The sequence below is a fragment of the Sylvia atricapilla genome, chromosome 25 (genome assembly GCF_009819655.1).
Source record: "Sylvia atricapilla isolate bSylAtr1 chromosome 25, bSylAtr1.pri, whole genome shotgun sequence".
NCBI lineage: Eukaryota > Metazoa > Chordata > Aves > Passeriformes > Sylviidae > Sylvia > Sylvia atricapilla.
Window position 1 is genome coordinate 1,025,453 of NC_089164.1, and position 19,764 is coordinate 1,045,216.

The 19,764-nt window shown below is 55.1% G+C and overlaps 1 protein-coding gene across 1 annotated transcript in view; it reads left to right on the top strand.

Annotated features, from left to right (window-relative positions):
- Nucleotides 1–19,764, top strand: part of PLXNA2 (plexin A2) — a 125,551-nt gene that overhangs the window by 46,745 nt on the left and 59,042 nt on the right. Inside the window, exon 4 of the mRNA XM_066335774.1 lies at nt 18,104–18,204. Coding sequence (XP_066191871.1) covers nt 18,104–18,204 — 101 coding nt within the window. The remainder of the gene's footprint in view (nt 1–18,103; nt 18,205–19,764) is intronic.

The window sequence follows — 19,764 nt, forward strand, 5'->3', positions numbered from 1 at the left end:
GCAGCTTTCTGTGTGGGTGTTAAAGAAATTATTTTTCTTGTAATCAAGCTTGGAGCGTGCTGCTCTCACAGGGGGATTGTTGTTTTCCCTCTTTATCCTCCCTCTGCCTTTTCCAGCGGTTTCTCCCCTCAGCCTGTGAACAGTTTGCTCTCCACTCCCAGATTTATCCTCCCGATGAGATGGAGCAGCAATTTCACTTCTTAGATCGGGACTGAAGCGTAGAGATGCTGTGTGAGCTATCCTCATTCACACAGGAATCCTGGGAACCCCCAAACCCTCATTCCCACAGCCAGGGGCCATCCCGGCTGTCCAGGTCCGTGCTCCAGCCAGGGGAATGAAGGAACAGAGGGCACTGGGTGTGGTTTGCAATGCCAGATTGTCCAAAAAACCCCCACCGACCTGGGCATCACCTTCCCAACACAACGATTCCTGTGAGCTCCGAGGAGTGAACCTTCAGAATGGATAAACCTTCACCAAAAGTTGATCCCAGAAATCCAAGGAAGCTGCAGGGACCTCCCCAGCGCTGTCCCGAGGGGAGGCTCCTGGCAGGGCACACAGGTGTGCTGGGCACCTGGGCTGGCTGCTGGGCACCTCCGGGAGCTCCTTCTCTCCCTGCAGAGCAGCTGGAAGTGGCCGGAGCCGGGGGCGTTTTTCCAGCCTTGGCTGATCCGTCCTGGCAGCGCCGCAGTGCGCAGGGGATTTCGTGTGAGCTGCTGCTGCTGAGTGACACCTGGGGATGCTTATAGACTCTTCTCTCTTCTTCTCCCCACCCCGGGAACTTCCTCTCATTCCTCCAAACCTCCTCGAACTCTGGAAGGGCCAAACTTGTGGGTTTGATGGCCAAAAAATAAAAGCCAAATTCAGGGGGGGTTTTGCTGTTCCTGCCTTGGAGCCCCAATCTCACAGAGCATCCCCACGGCTCTGCCTCTTCCCCAGGACAAACAGAGCAGCATCCCTCACTCCAGCTGCAAAATTTGGGGCTTAAAACTGCTCCCAGGGCTCACCCAGGGGGTTTGTGCTGTGTTTGCAGAGGGACAGGAGAGCCCATGAGCTGCTCGAGCTGCCAGCGCTGCTCACCCGCCTCGGCAGGGAGAAGTGAGCAGTGCTGCTGTTCTCTCCCTCAGGAGGCAGGAAAGGCTGGGCTGGGGAGGAGGACTGTCCCTGCAGCCCAGGGGCTGCACAGGGCTCGGCACAGGTGCTCTGGGCGCTGCTGGAAGCTGCACAGGAACTCTGCAAAATTCTGCTCCAAACGTGCGCTGCTGAGCTCAGGGCAGCCGCAGAGGTCAGGGAAGAAGAAGAGGAAGGTTTTCAGGGAGGTGTTTCTCACATTGCAGCGAGTCTGGATGGGTTTGAGGGTGTTTTGAGCCACGAGCACTCTGCCACCAGCAGCAGGGACACATTGCCTCCTCCCCTCCTCCCTGGCTCCACTTCAGAGCGTGTCTCCAGTTTCTCCTGCAGCACATATTTATCTGCTCCTTGCCCTTCTGGCTGTTTGATCTGTGTTCGTGTTCCCTTTCAAGAGGCTGAGAGCAGAGCAGGAGCTGTGTGGGGGCTGCAGGACCTGCAGCTGGGGTGCCAAGGTTCCAATTATTTTAATTCAAACCGTTGAATTCAAAGACCCTCTAAGAATCCCATTCCAGCAGCAGAGGAACGGGGAGGTTTGAGTAGGGAAGTGGACAAAAGGGAGCCCCAGGCACCGAGGGTCCTCCAGCTGAGGAGATGTTGGAGAAGATGGGGCAGGTGGAGGTGGAATGAGATGAACTTTAAGGTCCTTTCCAACCCAAATCATGCCAGGATTTTGCTTCTTTGGTGACACCCTTATTGACCCTGCTCGGTGCCACGGCCTCCAGAGCCACATCAAAACCAAACTGGCCAAAATCCCCGGAGATTTCGGGCAGGATTCGGGCCGGGGTTGGTTGGTTGGGCAGTCTCTGGGGCTGAGGGAGCTGTGGGGAGCAATTCCCACCCAATCTGCTGGAGAAAGACAACACTCAGCACGATGTTCCCTTTGCCTCCTGCAGTTGTTTTGGGCTTTTCCCCATCCACTTCAGTGTCAGTGCCTTTGGGTGCTATAAATACCTCTCCAAGAACTGGATTCTAAATATTTTTATTTGTATTTTCTTTGTGGAGGGGCCAGGGGAAGGAAGGGCTTTGACAAACATCTCCTCCCTGTGTGGCGGGGCCTCGGAGAGAGCGAGCAGACAGCGCTGCCCACAAAAACAATTTGCTCAAAACCCATCCAAAAAAGAGCTGACCACACTTTTATTTGGAGAAGCTGTGCCAGAAACAGCATTCCCGTGCCTGCAGAGAGGAGAGGGCAGGCTCCAGTCAGTCAAAAACAAGCTGGATTTTTCCATTTTAGGTCTGTGCCGTGGTCCAGGCTGGTGGCCGGGGATCCAGTGTGTCCCTGGCACCTCGTCCAAGCAGGATGCTGGAGGAAGTGTTGGATTTGTAGGAGAAATCTCCCTGAGAGGCAGCAGCAGGGGCTTGGGGGCTGGGTTGAGGCTTTGTTCAGGGGATGCAGCGATCCAGAACAGCCAAATCCCACCCAAAAAGGACCTTGAGCCTTCAAACCCACAAAGAAAGAGAAAAAGGAGAACTTTTTGTCCCTAAATCCTTCATATTGCTTCACATGTATCCCTATATCCCAAACCCCCGAATTCTCAGTCTGCAGAGTTCCAGCAGCCGGGTTTGGTGTGGGATTTGTGCTCCCTGTGGCAGCGGTGTCACAGCACTGAGGGAGGGGTGACAGGAGGGACAGGAGGCTCCCCATGAGCTCCCCTGTTACTGTCTTTGGGTGCAGAGCAGGACGTGTAGGCTCCGGGCTAGGCTGTGTAAATCTCGTTAGAAAGCCATTCCCAGCTAATGAAACCCTGGGAGAGAGGGATTTGCCTTCCCAGCCCTCAGCCGTGCAGCAGAGGCTGGAATAAATCCATCTCCAGTTGTGTGTGGGCTGCTCTGCCCTCTCCCCCAGCACAGGGGGGTGTTGGGCTGGGGGAGCAGCCCCAGGGCAGCCTTTGGTGCGTCTGCACCTCAATAATTTCAGGTGATAATTATCTTCTCTTTTAATAATAATAATAATAATAATAATAATAATAATAATAATATAATAATTTTTAAAAAATAATTAAAAAATTAAAACTGCCATTCAAAGAAACCTCACCTGGCCTTTAATCCTTGTGCAGGGAGGGAGAGCAGCCATGTAAATTATTCTGCCTCCCCCTGCAGCCCACTGGGCTCTGGGTATTAATTCCAGGGGCCGGAGCTGTTAAGGAAAGCTGTTGAAAGGAGGGATCTTAGAGAAATTCTCCTCCTCTGGGCCTGTTTGTGTAGGCTGGGGATGTGCCTGCCACAGGCACGGATCTCACTCGGGGTCATGTTTGTTTGGCTGGGCCTTTATTGCTCCAAGTGTGAATTGAGCAGCTCCTACCAGGTGAAATACGATTGTCTTTGTGCTCCACGGCCAGTTCTGAGCGCAGCTGCTGCAATATTTGGGTTATTAACACACAGACAAGGCAGAGACACAGCCCCGGGCTCCAGCTGCTGCATTTGTGCACAGATTTGTCCCTTCTCGGCAGGTTTGGGGGGATTTGGACACCGAGGGCTGGCTGCCACCCCCATCCCTGCAGAGATCCGTGATCCCTCCTGTCCCAGCCCATCCTTGTGCTGGGTCTTCTCTCCCCTGCAGGCACTGAGGCAGGAAATGCTCTGCTCTCTGCTTTTTCCTCATTTTTCTGTTTTTTTCCTTGGCCATCTTGTCTGTCTCACCCATATTTATATATATATATATATATATATATCTTTTGTCACCTATATTTACCTATATATATCCATATATCTTTTGTCACCTATATTTATGTCTCTATATCCATATATCTTTTCTCCCCTATATTTATCTCTATATATCTGTATCTATCTATCTGTATATCCATATATCTCATATCTTTTTATTTCCATATCTCCCTCTATATTTATCCAACAACTGAGATGCCAATCCAGCAGTGCAGGTTTGCAGTCCAGGCCCAGCTGGGACAGCACAGGCTGCTGGAAATATTTCCACAATTTGTCTTCCCTTTCCCCCTGCCTGTCCCAAAAACAAGGGGTATCCTGTGTGTGTAATGAAGCCTCTGAGGGGTTGAACAATATCTCTTTTCCGCTTTTAACTAATCTTTTTTAATGCTTGACAGCCTCATGTTCTGTAATTGAACGCGTTTTATTTAGAAAATATCATTTAGTGCCACTTTGGATTTCCAATTATTCTTCAATCGGACTTTGAGGGCCTGATGTCTTTGTCACTCGGACGTGTGCAGGAGATGGCAACATCACAGCAGACAACAGCAAATTATTTCCACTCCTGATTGCTGGGCTTGGGAGGAAAATATGCAGGGACATATTTAGTCTCGGCATAAATGTATGAAAATGAGTTAAAGCGCTGCACCAGCAGCAGCTCCGTGCCAGGGATGGGAAAAACCAGCCCGGCTCATCCTGCAGCAACCAGGGAATCCTTGGGAGGAGGGGAAGGGAAGGGAAAGGGAAAGGGAAAGGGAAAGGGAAAGGGAAAGGGAAAGGGGAAAGGAGAAAAGCCTCAGAGGAGTGGGAGCTGCAGTGACTCCACCTGGATCTGTCTGTGGGGCTTTGAGGGCTCTGACACGTCCTGTGCAGGAGGAAAAGCCTCCCCAGTAAATGCATTACAAACCCCCAAATAACTGGTTGCCAAAGGAGGAGCTGCCTGCTCCTCGTGGGTGCCCAGAGAAGACATGGGGGGTTAATCTGGAGCTGTCAGGGGGGTTTAGGTTGGATATTTAGGAAAAGGTTCTTCCCCCAGAGGGGTGCTGGGCACTGCCCTGAGGCTGCCAGAGCTCCAGGAATGTTTGAACACTGCTCCCAGGGATGCTCAGGGTGGGATTTTGGGGTGTCTATTTGGGCTTGGAATTGATCCTTGAGGGTCTCTTCAGCTCAGGATACTCCAGGGTTTGGGACATGCTAAAGAGGTCTCCTTCCTCGCACTGGCAGCCAGGTTCCTAAATTATTTTTGACAGCAGCATGTAATGATATACAAATGGGGAAGTGATGGAGTAGCAGAAAATTGACTGGCAAGGACAGCGTGATGGAGTTGGAGAGCAATCCCTGCTAAAAAGCCATGGAGACTGCCGAGTGCTCCTGGAGCAAACGCTGAGCAGGGCCCTCGCCAGGCTGTGGAAGCAGCAATGACACCACTCTGGGACCTTTAAAGCTGCTCAGGGCACTCAAATGCTTTGGATTTTCAAGGCCCTATGAAATTTCACAAACCCATCCCTGGGATGTCCTTCAAATCATTTGAATGATTTGAAGGTGCCTGAATGGTTCAGAAATAGGGAACTGAGGGCTGCTGGTGTTCCTGCCCTGTGTGCAGCAGACCTTTGTGGCTGTGGGGAAGGTCTGAGCAGGGTCTGGGATGGCTGTGCTGAATGTCCCCAGCATTGCCACCAAGCTCACTTGGAAAGGCAGCATCCCATGGGATGGGGGCTCTGAGGGATGAACCTTGCAGCTCTGCCAGCCAGGATTCCTGGAATCCTAAAGTGTGGAAGGGATTCACAAGGATCATCCAGTCCAAATGCTGCACAGACACCCCAAAAATCCCTCCCTGGGCATGCCAAACCCTCCTGGAGCTGTGGCAGCCTCGGGGCCGTGCCCATTCCCTGGGGAGCCTGGGCAGTGCCCGGCACACCTCACCCACTCTGGGATGTGGGATGCCGAGCTGGAAAAGCAGCCAAAAGTGGGAAATGGGCACAGGAGGAGCCAGAGGGGCTGGATGGCATCAGTGGGTGCCCAGCCCCTGCTCTGGGCAGAGCTGCCTCTGAATAATCCCATCAGTCACAGCAGGCGAGGTGCGGGGCAGAGCCGAGGTCGGGCCATTGAAGCGATGCCTGCGTGTGCCAAGAAAACAAACAGAAAGGGCCAGTCAAAGCTTTTCAGTGTCACTGACACCCTCGGACGTGCCAGAGCCGGGAACAAAGGCGGCTTTGAGGCTCAGCACAGCCTGGGAGGCTGCTGGGAGCGGGCAGATGCGGGGCTGTGCCCACCCTGCTGTGCCCACCCTGCTGCGCCGCCGCCACTCGGACACGTGGGGCCCTCTTGCAAGGTGGGTGGGCAGAGGAGGAAAGGGGGGAAATGATGCTTTGAGTTGGAGTTTTCGTGTTGTTCAGATTCTTTTCGCGGAATCTGAAAAGGCGTGTCGTTCTGAGCCTCGTATTGAGTGGTAGTCAGCTCTCGTCACAGGGTAGGGAGACAAAATAAATCCTTTTCCAGCATGAGACCAAGGAGAACAGGTACAAGTTTCAGGCCCAAAAAAGCATAAATAATGAAGGGCTGAGGGGAGAGAGCAAGGAAAGTGGAACTTCATTACCTGAAGCTGTAATTGGACAATTAAACCTCAATATGCAAATGGGCCAAAACTTATAAAAGTGTGAGACCTCATGACTGTCCATTTTGGGTCCATTTTGTGCCCATTTTGGGTCCACCTTGGGTGTAATCCTGGCCAGGCTCCTGTTCTGCCCAAGGCATACCTTAAGGCCTTTTAATAAATCTCTCCTTTATTTTCTCTGGCTCTGCCCAGTCTCTGCTCCAGCTCAGCCCTCCCAAGGCCTCAGCAGGACACAGCCTGGCCTTGCTCCTCAGCGAGGAGGGCAAACAAAACATGACCTCCACGTCCCCCTGTGTGCCAGGGCCGGCAGGTGACCAGGTCCCGTAGGGACAGCAGAACATTCCTGCTCCCCGCCAGGCACAAGGCAAAGGCAGCTCCAGCTCTGCCCGAGGAGGTGGCAGGAGATGGTGGCTTTGGGACACAGAGTGCTGCCAGCGGGGTTGGGGCACACCTTGTCCTGTGTGACCTCTAAAAACACCAGGCAGGGCCCTTCAGCCCATCAGGGGACGGGCAGCCTGAGGACGGACACTGCTCTGGCCACTGCCACCCCTGTGCTGTGCCCCACGGTGCCCATAAAGTGGGGATGATGTTTCCTGGCTGCTGGCAGCAGCTGTGATCCCCTGGCTGTGTACACACTCGGTGCCTGGCCCAGCTCCTCTTTAATCTCCAGGAACACCAGAAACGCCGGGAATGCACCACGGGACACGGATCGTTGGGGACAGCCAGGTGTCACCCGGGCCTGGGCCTTGGGCTGCTTTGCTGCAGCAAAGAGGAAAGCAAGAGTTAAGCTCAGGGCCCCTCTGGAGAGAGGGAAATGACCCCAGGGACCCCCCGAGGTCCCTCGCTGCGCTCCAGCTGCCTCCCGTGCATGTGCTGCTCATTTTTCATACTGAACACACAGCTGCCGCCAGCAGCTCTGTCCCAGCCCTGTTCCTGCCGGTTTTATGAGCAAAGAATGAAGAGGGGGAGCACATAAAGCACCGAGGTTCATTTGCCAGTTGTCAGGCTGCCGGGGGCAGCAGGGACAGAGCCACGGCGGGCACCTTCTCATCAGCGGCGCCCTGCATTCAGCCCCCCTCAAGCTGCTCTGGTTTTGTGGAGGAAGGGAACTGCTGATGTTTGTGTTTTTAGCGGGGTTTTGGCCCTCATCCGCTGGGTGGGATGGGAGGAGCTCTGCCGGGCTGAGATCGATGCCATCAGCACGGGCTGGGGGCTGGCAGAGCCCCAGGGCTGCCCCTCTCCCTTCAGCTGGGAAATTAATGAGGGGCTCTCGGAGAGGGGGAAGAGAGGTCACACGTGGAGTGGGACAATTAACCCCGTCCCCTGCCAGCCGCCCTGCGGAGAAATGCCCTTGGAGCAGCTGCTCCAGCGCTGGCTTCCAGCAGGAAGGCAGCTGAGGCGAGGGAAGAGCCCTCCCGGGGGGACTCGCCCCCAGTGGGAGGTTTGCAGCTGAAAAACATCGTGCCAGGGACAGAGTTTGGTCCAGGAGTGATGGTTTCATGTCTTTCACGTGGCTGAAAGAACCACCCTCGTGGCCACCAGAGGCAGAAGACAGAGCAGGTCATGGATCCACCAGCTCTTCTCCCGGTTTTTTTTTTTTTCTATTCCCGAGTTGTCCTTAATGAACTGACTGATCCCTGCCAGTGTGTTCCATGCCATCCACTTTCAGCCTCCTGCAGCAATGGTTCCCCCTTGTTCCCATCCTCACCGGCAGCTCAGGGCTCCCAGTTCCCACAGAAGCCGGTTAATTTTGTCCTCTCCAATCCCTTCCAAGCCCAGCGCTTTTCCTGGAGCTGATCCGTAGGTAGGCTCAGCAGCAGTCTGCAGGATCCCCCTCGCAGTCTGTTGGGTCTGTTGCTGTACTGACGCCAGTGATATTTATGGAAATGTATGCAGAACTTCCTCGGGCTCTGATGGAGCAGAAATAGTTCCGTGGCATTATTTGCCCAAAACGCCACCGTTGTGAGGGCTGGATCCGGACACTGAGAGGCTGATGTCAAAGCGGCTGTTTACAGCAGGAGCTGATGTGGCTTGCAGGGACAAGCGCCTGGGCGCTGCAGCGCTGGGAGCATTAATGCAGCAGTGCTGGGGTTTGTGTGCAGGCTCCCGTCAGAGCAGCATCCCTCCACAGCCCCAGAGCCGCTCCCTGATTGCACATCTCCCACCCAGCACAAGGAAAAGCAGGTAAACATCAAAGCTGAACCTTTTACCCGGCCTTGTCTGGCTACAAAAACCATCCCAGCTCCTGTTTCCCAGCCGTGGTGGCTGCTCCCACTTTCCCAGGGACACTTCCAAGCCGCAGGCAGCGGCGCTGGCTCCGGGAGTGGGAGAGGCAGGAGAGGCTCAAAGCGCTCACTTGAGTTGGCACCGCAAATGAAGTCATGTCCTCAGGGCTGGGGATGTTGTGGGGAAGGTTTGGTGGGTAAAAACCGCCGTGCTATGACTCGTGACCCAGCCAAAGCCCTAATTTGTGTGTTGAAGTTTCCTTTGCCCCCGTCCTGGCGCGCTGCCCTCGGCTCCGGTGCTGGGACAACAAAACCCAACAGCTGAAGGGCTGTTGTGTAAACCCACCGCTGCCTGAACAGGCTCCGTTTGCAGTGTAAATCTGCTGCAGGGAATGATTTAACCTTCGGCTATTTTTTTTTCTTTTTCTTTTTTTTTTTCTTTTTTTTTTCCTTTTTATTATTTCATTAAGTAAGATTTATACAGGTATAGTGTTGGAAAGGTCATCCATCCCCCCGAGCTGTGGGAAGAGCTCTGAGCATTCCTCCCTCTCCAGTGGGTTGTTTTACCCCTGGTTTCAGGCTGGGAATGCACCGAGCCTGGGTTTTGTTGCCTGCCTGGGAAGTGAATTTATCCCTGCCTGGTACACAGAGCCCCCTCAGCCCTCCCGCCCCTCATTCCCACACTCCCTGAACCCTCCAGCATTTCACCCAGAGCCCCCTGGAGCTGCAGTGTGCCCTTTCCCCAGGGCACTGCATCCCTGCTGGGGGAAACAGGGAGTCATTCCCCTCCTCTCCCTCGGGAAATACAAAATGTTGGATCTGCAGCAGGGGCCCGGGCTCTGGGCTCAGGATCTTGGGACGCTTCGCTGCTCCTGTGCCCCTGAAATGAGATATTTGATGTCTTTCCTGTTTACTGGTATTCTGATGAGGCTGAGTGAGGAGAGAGGTTTTTTTGCAGCTATTCAAGGTCCTGTAGCAGCAAACCATCGGTGATTTGGCAGCACAGCCCGGGTTGTGCTTCCAGGGCTCTGCTCATGCCACAGCTCGGAGCATCCCCAGCCACCGAGGACACTCCAGCCAGGCTTGGAGCTCCACAGGCTGAGGCAGCAGAGCTGGCAAAGGAGCTTTTGCAGCTTTTCTAGCAGCAACCTGCTCTCCAGGGCTTTTGTGAACCCTGAGAACAGATGGCTGGGCTGGAGGCTGAGATGCAAGGACAAGGGACTCGTGTTGACATTACCTTTACCAGAGCGCCTTTCATCATTAGCATGTAAATGCCAGCAAACACCCAGGAATTATCCATCTATGATCTCTTCATCAGAAGAGGCCTCTGATCAGGTTAATCTCACTTTCCCAGCGTGGAAAGGAGGATGCTGAGCAGCTGTACCCACCAGCGAGGGGAAGTGGAGTGAATTTCTGAGAGGGAAGGATGCTGCGAGCATCACGTTTGAAGTGGCTCAGTGATTGCGCTGCCTCTCTGCACTGCCGGGGCTGAAACAGCAGCGCTGAGGGTGGGGATGGAGCCTGATGGGGCTGATCCTGCGGGGCAGGTGCCCTGGCACACCTTGGGTGGGTGCTGAGCTCTCCCGTGGGCAGGAGGGAGGCGAGGGAAGCTCCCAGCCCTGTGCATTTTCCATCCCCTCCGTGATCTCCTCTCCCTCTTGAGAAGCAGAAGCCCAAGCAGGCATGAGGGGAGGGTGGAGGAAATGTGTTTTAACAGTAAATACGGCCTTGTTATTTATCAATGCAGAGTAATTGAAGTAATTTCATGTCGGTTTTAAATGCAGCGCCCAGGGATCTAATCTATCTGTCTAATATTAATGGGGAATATTTGCTTGCCTCATTCATTCATTACTGTTTTCATTAAGACTCTAGTCCCATTTAGGAGTCTGTTTGTCATTTTAAACTCTTCTGTTTTATCTTAGCCTGCCACAATCCTTTTTAACAACTTAAGTGAATCCGTGAGTTGCAGGCTGGCAGCTTGGGGGAAGGGGCTCCGCTGTCTGGCAGAGCTTTTCCTGGGGAGACAGGAGGAACAGACGGCTGCAGGCACAGGCAGCAGGCTCGGAGCCTTCCCGGGATCCACAGCCTGGGGATTCTGGGGTTTCATGGCAGAGCTGGGGGGCTGTGCTCCCCAATCCCTGCAGTGAGTCCGGATTTGGAGGATCCAGCCTTTCCAAGCCAGTCCAGGCAGCTGCTGGGAGCTGTAGTTGGGAAATGCTCAGGGTGTTTCCACTGGGTGCTCTGGTTCCTCACGAGGTGTGTCCCCCTCTGATATCGTTGGGATTCAGGAGGGATCATGTAACAACACGTAGAATTACGATTTCTTCAGAGGGCTCAGAGCAAAGTTTATTGAAAGACAGATTCTTTTATATACCCAGTGTTTGGGTACAATGAGTAGGATTGGTCCTTCAGGGCACCATCATTCTGTAAACACCTCGACCAGTAAATAAGCTGGAAAAACACCAGGTGTCAGGAGGAGGAGATGGTTTTGGGTTCCTCCTTATGATTTCCCAGGCCAGACTGAGAGAGTTTTGTCCTCGGCTTTCCCAGAGGCTTCAAGCTTCTGCCTGGAGCCTGAGAATCCATGTTCTGACCACTGTCAGTTCCCACACTCCAAGGTATCCACACCTTCAGGGTATCACAGAATCCTGGAATGGTTTGGCTTGGAGGGGAACTTAAAATCCACCAGCGCCACCTCAGCCTTGGCAGGGACACCTCCCACTGTCCCAGGCTGCTCCAGCCCCAGTGTCCAGCCTGGCCTTGGGCACTGCCAGAGATCCAGGGGCAGCCACAGCTGCTCTGTTCCAGGGCCTGCCCACCCTGCCACAACGGCAGCTCCTGCCACTGCCCAGTGCCAGGGGCTCTGTCCCTGTCCCTGCCCTTCTCCTGGCTGAGTCCCCACACCCTGGAGCTGGGAGGAGCCCAGGGAGAATCACCTGAAGAGCTGGGAGTCAGGAGGCCTGGGGGACAGCAGGAATGGGGGACAGCAGGAATGGGGGACAGCAGGACTAAGGGACAGCAGGGATAGAGGACAGCAGGGATAGGGGACAGCAGTAATGGGGGACAGCAGGAATGGGGACAGCAGGAATGGGGGACAGCAGGAATGGGGACAGCAGGAATGGGGGACAGCAGGACTAAGGTACAGCAGGACTAAGGGACAGCAGGGATAGGGGACAGCAGGAATGGGGGACAGCAGGAATGGGGACAGCAGGAATGGGGGACAGCAGGGATAGGGGACAGCAGGACTAAGGGACAGGAGGGATAGGGGACAGCAGGCATGGGGACAGCAGGGATAGGGGACAGCAGGGATAGGGGACAGCAGGGATGGGGGACAGCAGGAATAGGGGACAGCAGGGATGGGGGACAGCAGGAATGGGGACAGCAGGAATGGAGGACAGCAGGAATGGGGGACAGCAGGAATGGGGGACAGCAGGACTAAGGGACAGCAGGGATGGGGGACAGCAGGACCGGGCATCCCTGGGCTGGAGCCATCCAAGCCTTAATGAGAGTCCCGGGAAAGGGGAGCATTGTGCTGTTAATGACTCTCAGGCAAAAATCTCCGACTAAAACAATAATTTTAATAAGCACAGCCCAATTGCGAGCGCTTGTTGAACACCTAATTACATCGGTTACCACTCCAAAATAATTCTGAATCCTATTTTTGCTGTTTTCTCGCCAAATAGAGAAGGGAAGAAGAGCGCAATTTATAATTATTCACCTTAATTAATTTTCTGAGCTTCTGATAAAACTTTTAAATGGCTGCAGGGAGCACGTCAGGAGTGCTGTGGCAGCCAGGCAAAGCACAGAGCGCAGGGGCCGTGGACTGATGTGAGATGAAAGTTTGCTGTGTTGGATTGATCCCCACCTGAGCCCAGAAATTCTGGAAGGCTGCCCCCCTTTTATCCTGATTAATTAGCTCCCCTGAGGCCTGGGCTGATCAAAGGGCAGTGCTCATCAGCTGGTGGCTGTGGCAGGGTGGCTTTGCCCAGCCGTGTCAGAAGACGGTGCCAACCCTCAGGAAGCCACTTGTGATGGCAGCAGTGATGTCCCCTGGTAGGAGCACAGGGATGGGCCCCTGGCTGCTCCAGGAACATCATCCTGCACTCTAGAGCGAGCCCAGAGGGGGCTCCCGCAGGAGCAGGGAGGTTGTGGCACCCTGAGCTGGTGAGGATCCTGCCTGGATCACTACCCTGACCTCCAGGAGCTCATTTGGCCCTTTTTGTGCACTCAAGAACAAAACTGCAGCTCCCCTGAGGCCTGGTGGTTTTCCAGGGATCCAGGGACGTGGAGCCATCACAGCAAAACCCTGTCCTTGTGGGGGAGACCTTTAACACCCCATTCCTCGTTACTGGCACGCCCTCACCACCCCCTTCTCTTGTCAGGGAGAGGTTCTGTGGGTCAGTTCTGCCAGAAACTGAGTGGTTTAGGGTTCTCCTACAAGAGAAGGATCTGCTGAGGATCCTGCTCTCTCCAGCTGCCATTCCTGTGTGGGGACACCGAGCTGTCACCAGCACCCTGAGGGCAGGAACAGCTCAGAGGAGCCAGGAGGGAAGGAAGGTGTGTCTGAATCCATGGATTTTGCTGCATTTGCCAGTGCAGAAGCTCCTGTGAATCCCTCCGCCAGGTCTGAGCTCCAGATTTCCTTTCAGTGCTGGAGATGAAAGAACAGCCTCCCGATTTGGGGTGTGCACGAGATGTCTCCAGCTCTGGTGGGCGCACGGAGGTGGAGGCAGCCGTGCATCCCTGGCCCCACAATTCCCAGATGCAGATGGCCCGTGCCAGGCAGGAGGCAGAGCTGGGGCTGCCAAGGAGCTTTGGAGCCGTGGCTGTCACACAGAGCTGGCGCTGCTGTGCCAGTCTGGGCAGGGGCTGGATGCCAGGGTGGGATCCCAAATGTGGCTGAGCTTCCACCCACACTGGAGCCGAGGGAGGGTGAGGGATGGGACACTCTGTGCCTGTGCCAGGCAGGGGACACTGCCCTGTGCCACCTGCCCCTGTGCTACCTCCTGCATGGGCCCACCCTGGGGTGTCACTGTCACCTGCCAGGGGCAGAGCAGGAGCTGCCAGAGCAAACAGACCGAGCATCCCACGACCCGTCACGTGCCGGAGGGATGTAAACCCATTTCCCCTCCTGCAGGTTTGAACGAGCCTGTGCTGCTCCCGGGAGCGGGGCTGGGATCTCTGCCTGGCACTTTGTTATTCCAACAAACCCCGCTCAGATGTTCCATATTGATGCGATGATTAACTCGAGCCGTGGTAAACCACAGGAAGGCGTTTGTCTGCAGGAGCCTGTGTGCCAGAACATGAGGCTGCTCTGAGCCCTGCCGGGATGCCGGGCCGGATGGATGGAGGAAACTCTGGCTTGAGGACAATTTTCCTGCTTCAGCAAGCCTCACTTCGGGATATTTGCTATTTTCTCAGTCTTTCTGGCTTCCCAGAGGAGGCTGTCCTTGCTTTCATCACCTCCCTCAGGAGCCTGGCGCAGTGCACGGAGGGGCTGAGGGAGCCAAGGAGATGGGAATGTTTGCAGAAGATCTGATCCCTCCCTCGGAGGGTGATCCAGTCCCCCGTGCTCCAGCGCAGCTTGTCCTCCTCAGATGTTAATGAGGTTCTTAGAGCAGCAAAGGCGACCCCACCGCAGAGGTTGCCTGGATCAGAGTTGAAGGGGCTCTCTCCGCGTGCATCTGCAGCGCCGTAATTAAATAATCCCCTCGTAGCCATGGCAACGTTGTCTCCGTGTCCTCTCCCACTCGCTGCTTCTCTGCCAGAACTTCCAGGCGTCGATTTGGTTCTGAGAGGCCTCCCTCCTGTGCTGGGGGCTTTGGGGGAGCTGAGCTGCTGCTGCAGGAGCGGCTGGGCCTGGCCCTCACCTGCTCTGTGCCACAGGGGTGGATTCCAGCCATCCCCACCTTTGGGGGCTCCACGGCATCCTGGGGATGCTCCCCAGTTATTTGTGGTTAGTCCTTTCCCCTCTCCTCTGTGAATCCCGGCTCTGCCCCATGGACTCATTTCCCTCTCACCCCTGGTCCTCCCACACTTGTTGCTGGCATCAGTCTTGGCAAGCCTGAGATGTCCACACGGCAGGAGCAGCAGATTCCAGGTAGGAATTTCCTCAGCCTGAGGCAGAATCCACCCACGTGCCTTGCTCAGCAAAGCCAGAGCATTCCCATCGCTGCACACCCGGGTTTTTCTCCAGGATACTCCACCTGGAGCTCTGCATGGAGCCACGGGAGGAGAGCAGGGGAACAGGAATCTGTCAAACTTTTTACAGCCCCCCAGGAAAGTCTGGCTTTATTTTCCCTGTCACCCTGACACATTAATGGCTGAGCTGAGGCGTCCTCCTCGCTCCTTCCCACACTTTTTCACGTCTCCTGCCCCAGCACAAAGCAGAGTTTTCTCGTGGATATAGGAAAGAATCAAACCTCATTGGAAAGTTCATCAACTTTGGGCTCCTGCTCAGTGAGTGATAGATGGCTTTAATTACACTGAACTAGTTGGCATCTCTACTCCACTCCCCAAAGTCATTAAAAATAGATTTTCTGTTTGAACTCCAGCCCCCCGAGGGGTGTGTGGGCAGCCTGCCGTGGCTGTGAGATGCTCCAGGGGCTGTCTCCAGCCAGGGGAGGTCACAGGCCTGGGCTGGTAGCACGCAAAGGCCCTGGAAACTTTGCTTTGGCTGTTGATTTTATTTATTTATTTATTTGGAACTGGTTTCTTGTGCTTATATGATGGCAGAGTTGGAATTCGTGTGTTTTGGAGAGTCTTGATTGAGGGTTTTGTTTTTTTTTTTCTTCTCTTTAATTTATTTTATTTTGCTGCAGTTATGGGTCAGGGCAGTGAGGGACAGTAATAATGAGGCTTTGTCATTTAATGGTTGAGCAGCAGATTGGTTTTTGGCACAGGGGGTGGGAGAAGAGGTCACAGCGGGGCTGGAGGAGATCCCCCAGCAGTGCTGGGTTCTTGGCTGTTGTCCTTCACACAGATGCTCCTCCAGAGACACTGTTCCAAACCTCTGCGTGGTCTTTAAAGAATTATCATGTGCAGAAGCCGCAGCTTCTGAGCAGAAAAAGAAACTGAGCGCTCAACATCAAATCATCTCTAATGAACTCTTATTCACATAATTCCAACCCTCTGTTATTTATAGAGCGCAGCGAGAGCATCCAGCTCCTGACAACACACGAAACAAGCCCTGAGCTGCATTTAAATCACGGGCACAGATCCTGCCAAGCCTCCCTTTGTGGGGACGAGCAGGGGGATCTGCAGGGCTGGGCGATTTGGGGGCTGTCCTGACCTCCAGGCTGGGTCACAGGCTGATTTTAGGGAAAACCCAGCCACCTCTCTGGGTGCCTCCTGTGCTGGCTGGTGTCTCCCACAGGGAATGCTGAGAGCTGTGGGATGCTTGTTTGGTTTGAAAAACACGTGTTGGCTTCTGGCTGTGCACCCAGGAGCTGCATGGTGGCTGCAGCACTGGTCTGCACTGGGCAGTGCTGGGTGGTCACTGGGGGTGGGCAGTGTCCTGCAGGGTGGTCACTGGAGGTGGGATGGGTGTGGGCAGTGTCCTGCAGGGGTAAGTCCTAGATGGGCCACCCTGGGGGGCTGTTCCTGTCACCAGGCCTTGCTCCCACCCCGTCTGTAAAGTGCTTTTTTCTCCTTGGAAGGGAGAGGTAAAGCAGCCAAGAACACATCACCTGTGACCGCCCCAGGTGCAGACCCTGCCAGGGCACCCCAGGAATCCAACCCCAGCCCTTCATTTCCACCCCTGACCTTGAATTCCTCTGCTCACGTTCCTGAAGCTATTTCCATCCTGAAGGCGCTCCAAGCTCTGCCCCTCATTTCCAGGGTCCCAAACCCAACCCTCCGCCCACCTCCTGGGCTCCACCTCGGCCAGAAAACACCGACCCCGCCCTTCCCCGGGCCATCTCTGTTTCGGGAAAAGCTGTTGAGTGGGGCTGAGGAAACAAGAAGAATAGCAGCCCTATTGGTGCCGTCCTCAGAGAGGAACTGGGTTCTCACTGTGTCAACAGCACTTGGCCTGACAGTGGCCGTTGTTCGGGCAGACACTGCTCCTTTCAGAGCCGGCTGCTGGGAGCCGGGTGCTGTTTTGACGGACAGAGCCAGAGCCATCCAACAGTTGTTTGAATTCCCAGCCAGTTGCAGGCATCGCTCCCGGGGGCCTGAGCACTGCAGAAGGGTGGGAGAGGATTATCTGGGAGAAATGGGACTAGAATGGCAGAATCCCGGGATGGTGTGGGCTGGAAGGGAGCTGAAGGATCATCTGGACACCTTCCGCTGTCCCAGGTTGTTCCAAGGTTTGTCCAGCCTGGCTTTGAACACCTCCAGGGACAGGGACTCCATGATCTCTCGAGCAACCTGTTCCAGTGCCCCTAACCTCCCAGGAAGGAATTTCCTCCGTATTTTGTAGAGGAGCTCAAGATGGGGGTTACAAACCCATCCTGCTGCAAAGGATGGGCTGGAAAGGTTAAAGTGGGTTAAAAAGGTCAAAAATGGTTGAAAATGTCTTTGCTGGAGCCAAGCAGTGACCTGTGCTTAAAGCCTGGTGTAGTTTCGAAGCCTTTGGGGGTTTCAGTGCTGGTAAATAGGTCAGGGCTGTGCAGCACCTCAGCAATAGGAGGGACCTTTCTCGTGACAGGGTTTGGGGCAGGGTTTGGGGCTGTTCCCACCTGTGCTCCGCTCGGTGGCATCCCTGTCCCTGCCTGGGAGGGACAGGAGCCCGCAGTGGGTCAGGGCTGGGGACCCGAGTGGCTGCTGCTGGAAGGGCTCAGGGTGGCCAAAGCAGTGGAACACCCAACCCAGACTAAACAAGCTGCCAAAATGCCCGTGATGGATTCCCTGCAGCAGCTCCCCCGCGGGAAGGGTGAGGCAGCAAGGCATAAATCAGGGAGGAAGGAGAGCGCTCAGTGCAGCCCCAGGCGGGCTCTGGCCGGGGGGGCTCCAGGAGCCGGCGCCGCCGTGGGGCTCTGCGTGCCCAGGGCTCACCCCAGGGACGGGCTGAGCTCATGTCTCAGGCTCCAACAATTCCTATTCTTGGACGTTCGGAACAAATTCATTTCAGGCCGTGGATTTGCTGTTGTGCTCCGTGACTCTGAGAGGGGCGAGGCAGGACCTGGGGCTGCTCCGGTTGTGCTGGGGGAGAGAGATCTGAGGATGTGTGGTTCTGCAGGTACAGCAGCACTGAGGGTGTGGTTCCCTGCAGGTACAGCAGCCCTGAGGGTGTGGTTCCCTGCAGGTACAGCAGCCCTGAGGGTGTGGTTGTCCAGGTACAGCAGCACTGAGGGTGTGGTTCCCACAGGTACAGCAGCACTGAGGGTGTGGCTCTCACAGGTACAGCAGCACTGAGGGTGTGGTTCCCTGCAGGTACAGCAGCACTGAGGGTGTGGCTCTCACAGGTACAGCAGCACTGAGGGTGTGGTTCTCTCTCAGGTACAGCAGCACTGAGGGTGTGGTTCCCTTGCAGGTGTCCCGGGTGCCCGTGGAGTCCTGTGAGCAGTACACCACCTGCCAGGAGTGCCTGAGCTCGGGGGACCCTCACTGCGGCTGGTGCTCCCTCCACCACATGTAAGTCCAGCCTTGGCCGTTTCCTGGTGATAAAAGCAGCTTTCAAAGCCTCCAAGTGCCTCCCACGCAAAGAAACAAATTAGGCTGAAGTTCCTTAAATCCATTTTTCTCTCCTTTGGACATTCCCTGCATTGCAGCTCGGATACCAATGGAGGTCCCTGAGCTCCCGGGGAGAGGTGAAGGAAAATCACCTCCTGCTTCAGGGTGGGCAGGGTGACATGTGCACAGTGGAAAACCTGAATTTAAGCTGTCGGGAGTGGAGGCCTGGGGGTTTGCACACCCCTCCTGGGGGTTTGCACCCTCCTGCCCTTTGCCCTGGCTGTAAATCCCAAATAACGTGGAATTTTTAAAGGCAACAGTGATCCTGTGAGCGGGGCTTTGCTCACATTTAGGTTTCAGCAGCACAGCAGAGCACGGAGCCCTTTTAAAACCCCCAGGAAAGGAGACTTCAATCCTGCCAGGGGAGGTCAGGGGGTCCCAGCTCCAGCCCCTCCCGGGGGGGTCCGGCAGAGGGGCTGGCAGCCCCCCTGACACCAGCAGGCACAAAGCCCCGAGGGCGCTTTTCTCCAGGGGAACTCCAGGAAACTCTCTCTGCATTCAGGAGGTGTCCGTGCCCTTCCTCTCTCTCTGCCCTGCCATAATGAACGAGCGGAAGGGAGACCACCGGGCAGAGCAGCTCGGGGGAGGAGAGCGAGCCTGGGGGAGGCTGGAGCAGGGGGAGAGGAATTCAGCAATCCCTGCGGCCCCGTGCCAGCTCGCTGAGTGGCCCCTTAATGCCTGGGGAGCGTGGAGATGGGGGAGGCAGAGCGCAGGGACCCGCACAGCAGCGCTTGGCCACTTGCCTGGGGAGCAGGTGCTGGGGGGGAGCTGCGGGCTCCTCCACAAACCCGGCCTGGATTCGGGCCTTTGGGGGGCACAGCAGCTCCCCACGGTGGGTTTGGGGTCGTGGCCACGCTCGGGGAGGTGCAGGAGAAGCGGCTCAGCCCCCCTGAGCATCCCACAGGTTCCTCTCAGGGAGGGGCTGGGGGCAGCAGCAGAGCTCTGAGCATCCCCCAGCAGCAGCCCAGGGTGCAGGGGGGAAATGGGCCACTGGATAACAGAACCCATATGATTCCAACAGAAGCTGTTTATTATTGTTACTCACATTGATTATTACTATTTATTATTATTATTCACATTACATGGCAGATACAGATTCTAGTTCTGCTGTCCTCATGGGTACGTGACGCTGTTTTACACCACAACGACACAGACTGTGAGATTCAGAGGGCTGAAAATGCCTTTTTTTATTTTGAGGATGTGTCTCCCTTTTATACTATTTTCCACAGACCAATTCAATTGGTGGAACGAAAACAAACCTCTTCACTCCCATTGGTCAGAGCAGAGGGACATCAAGGAGAAGTCCCTCCTAAGAAAAGAATAAATAACAGAAGTAGAGTTACAAAAGCATTTCTTTTCTTTACAGAAGATTCTCTAAGAAAAGAATTTCAAAAAACCAAAACATCCCAGGCAGGGAACCAGGGCTAAGGCACACACCTCTGGGTTGGCCCAGCCGCTTCT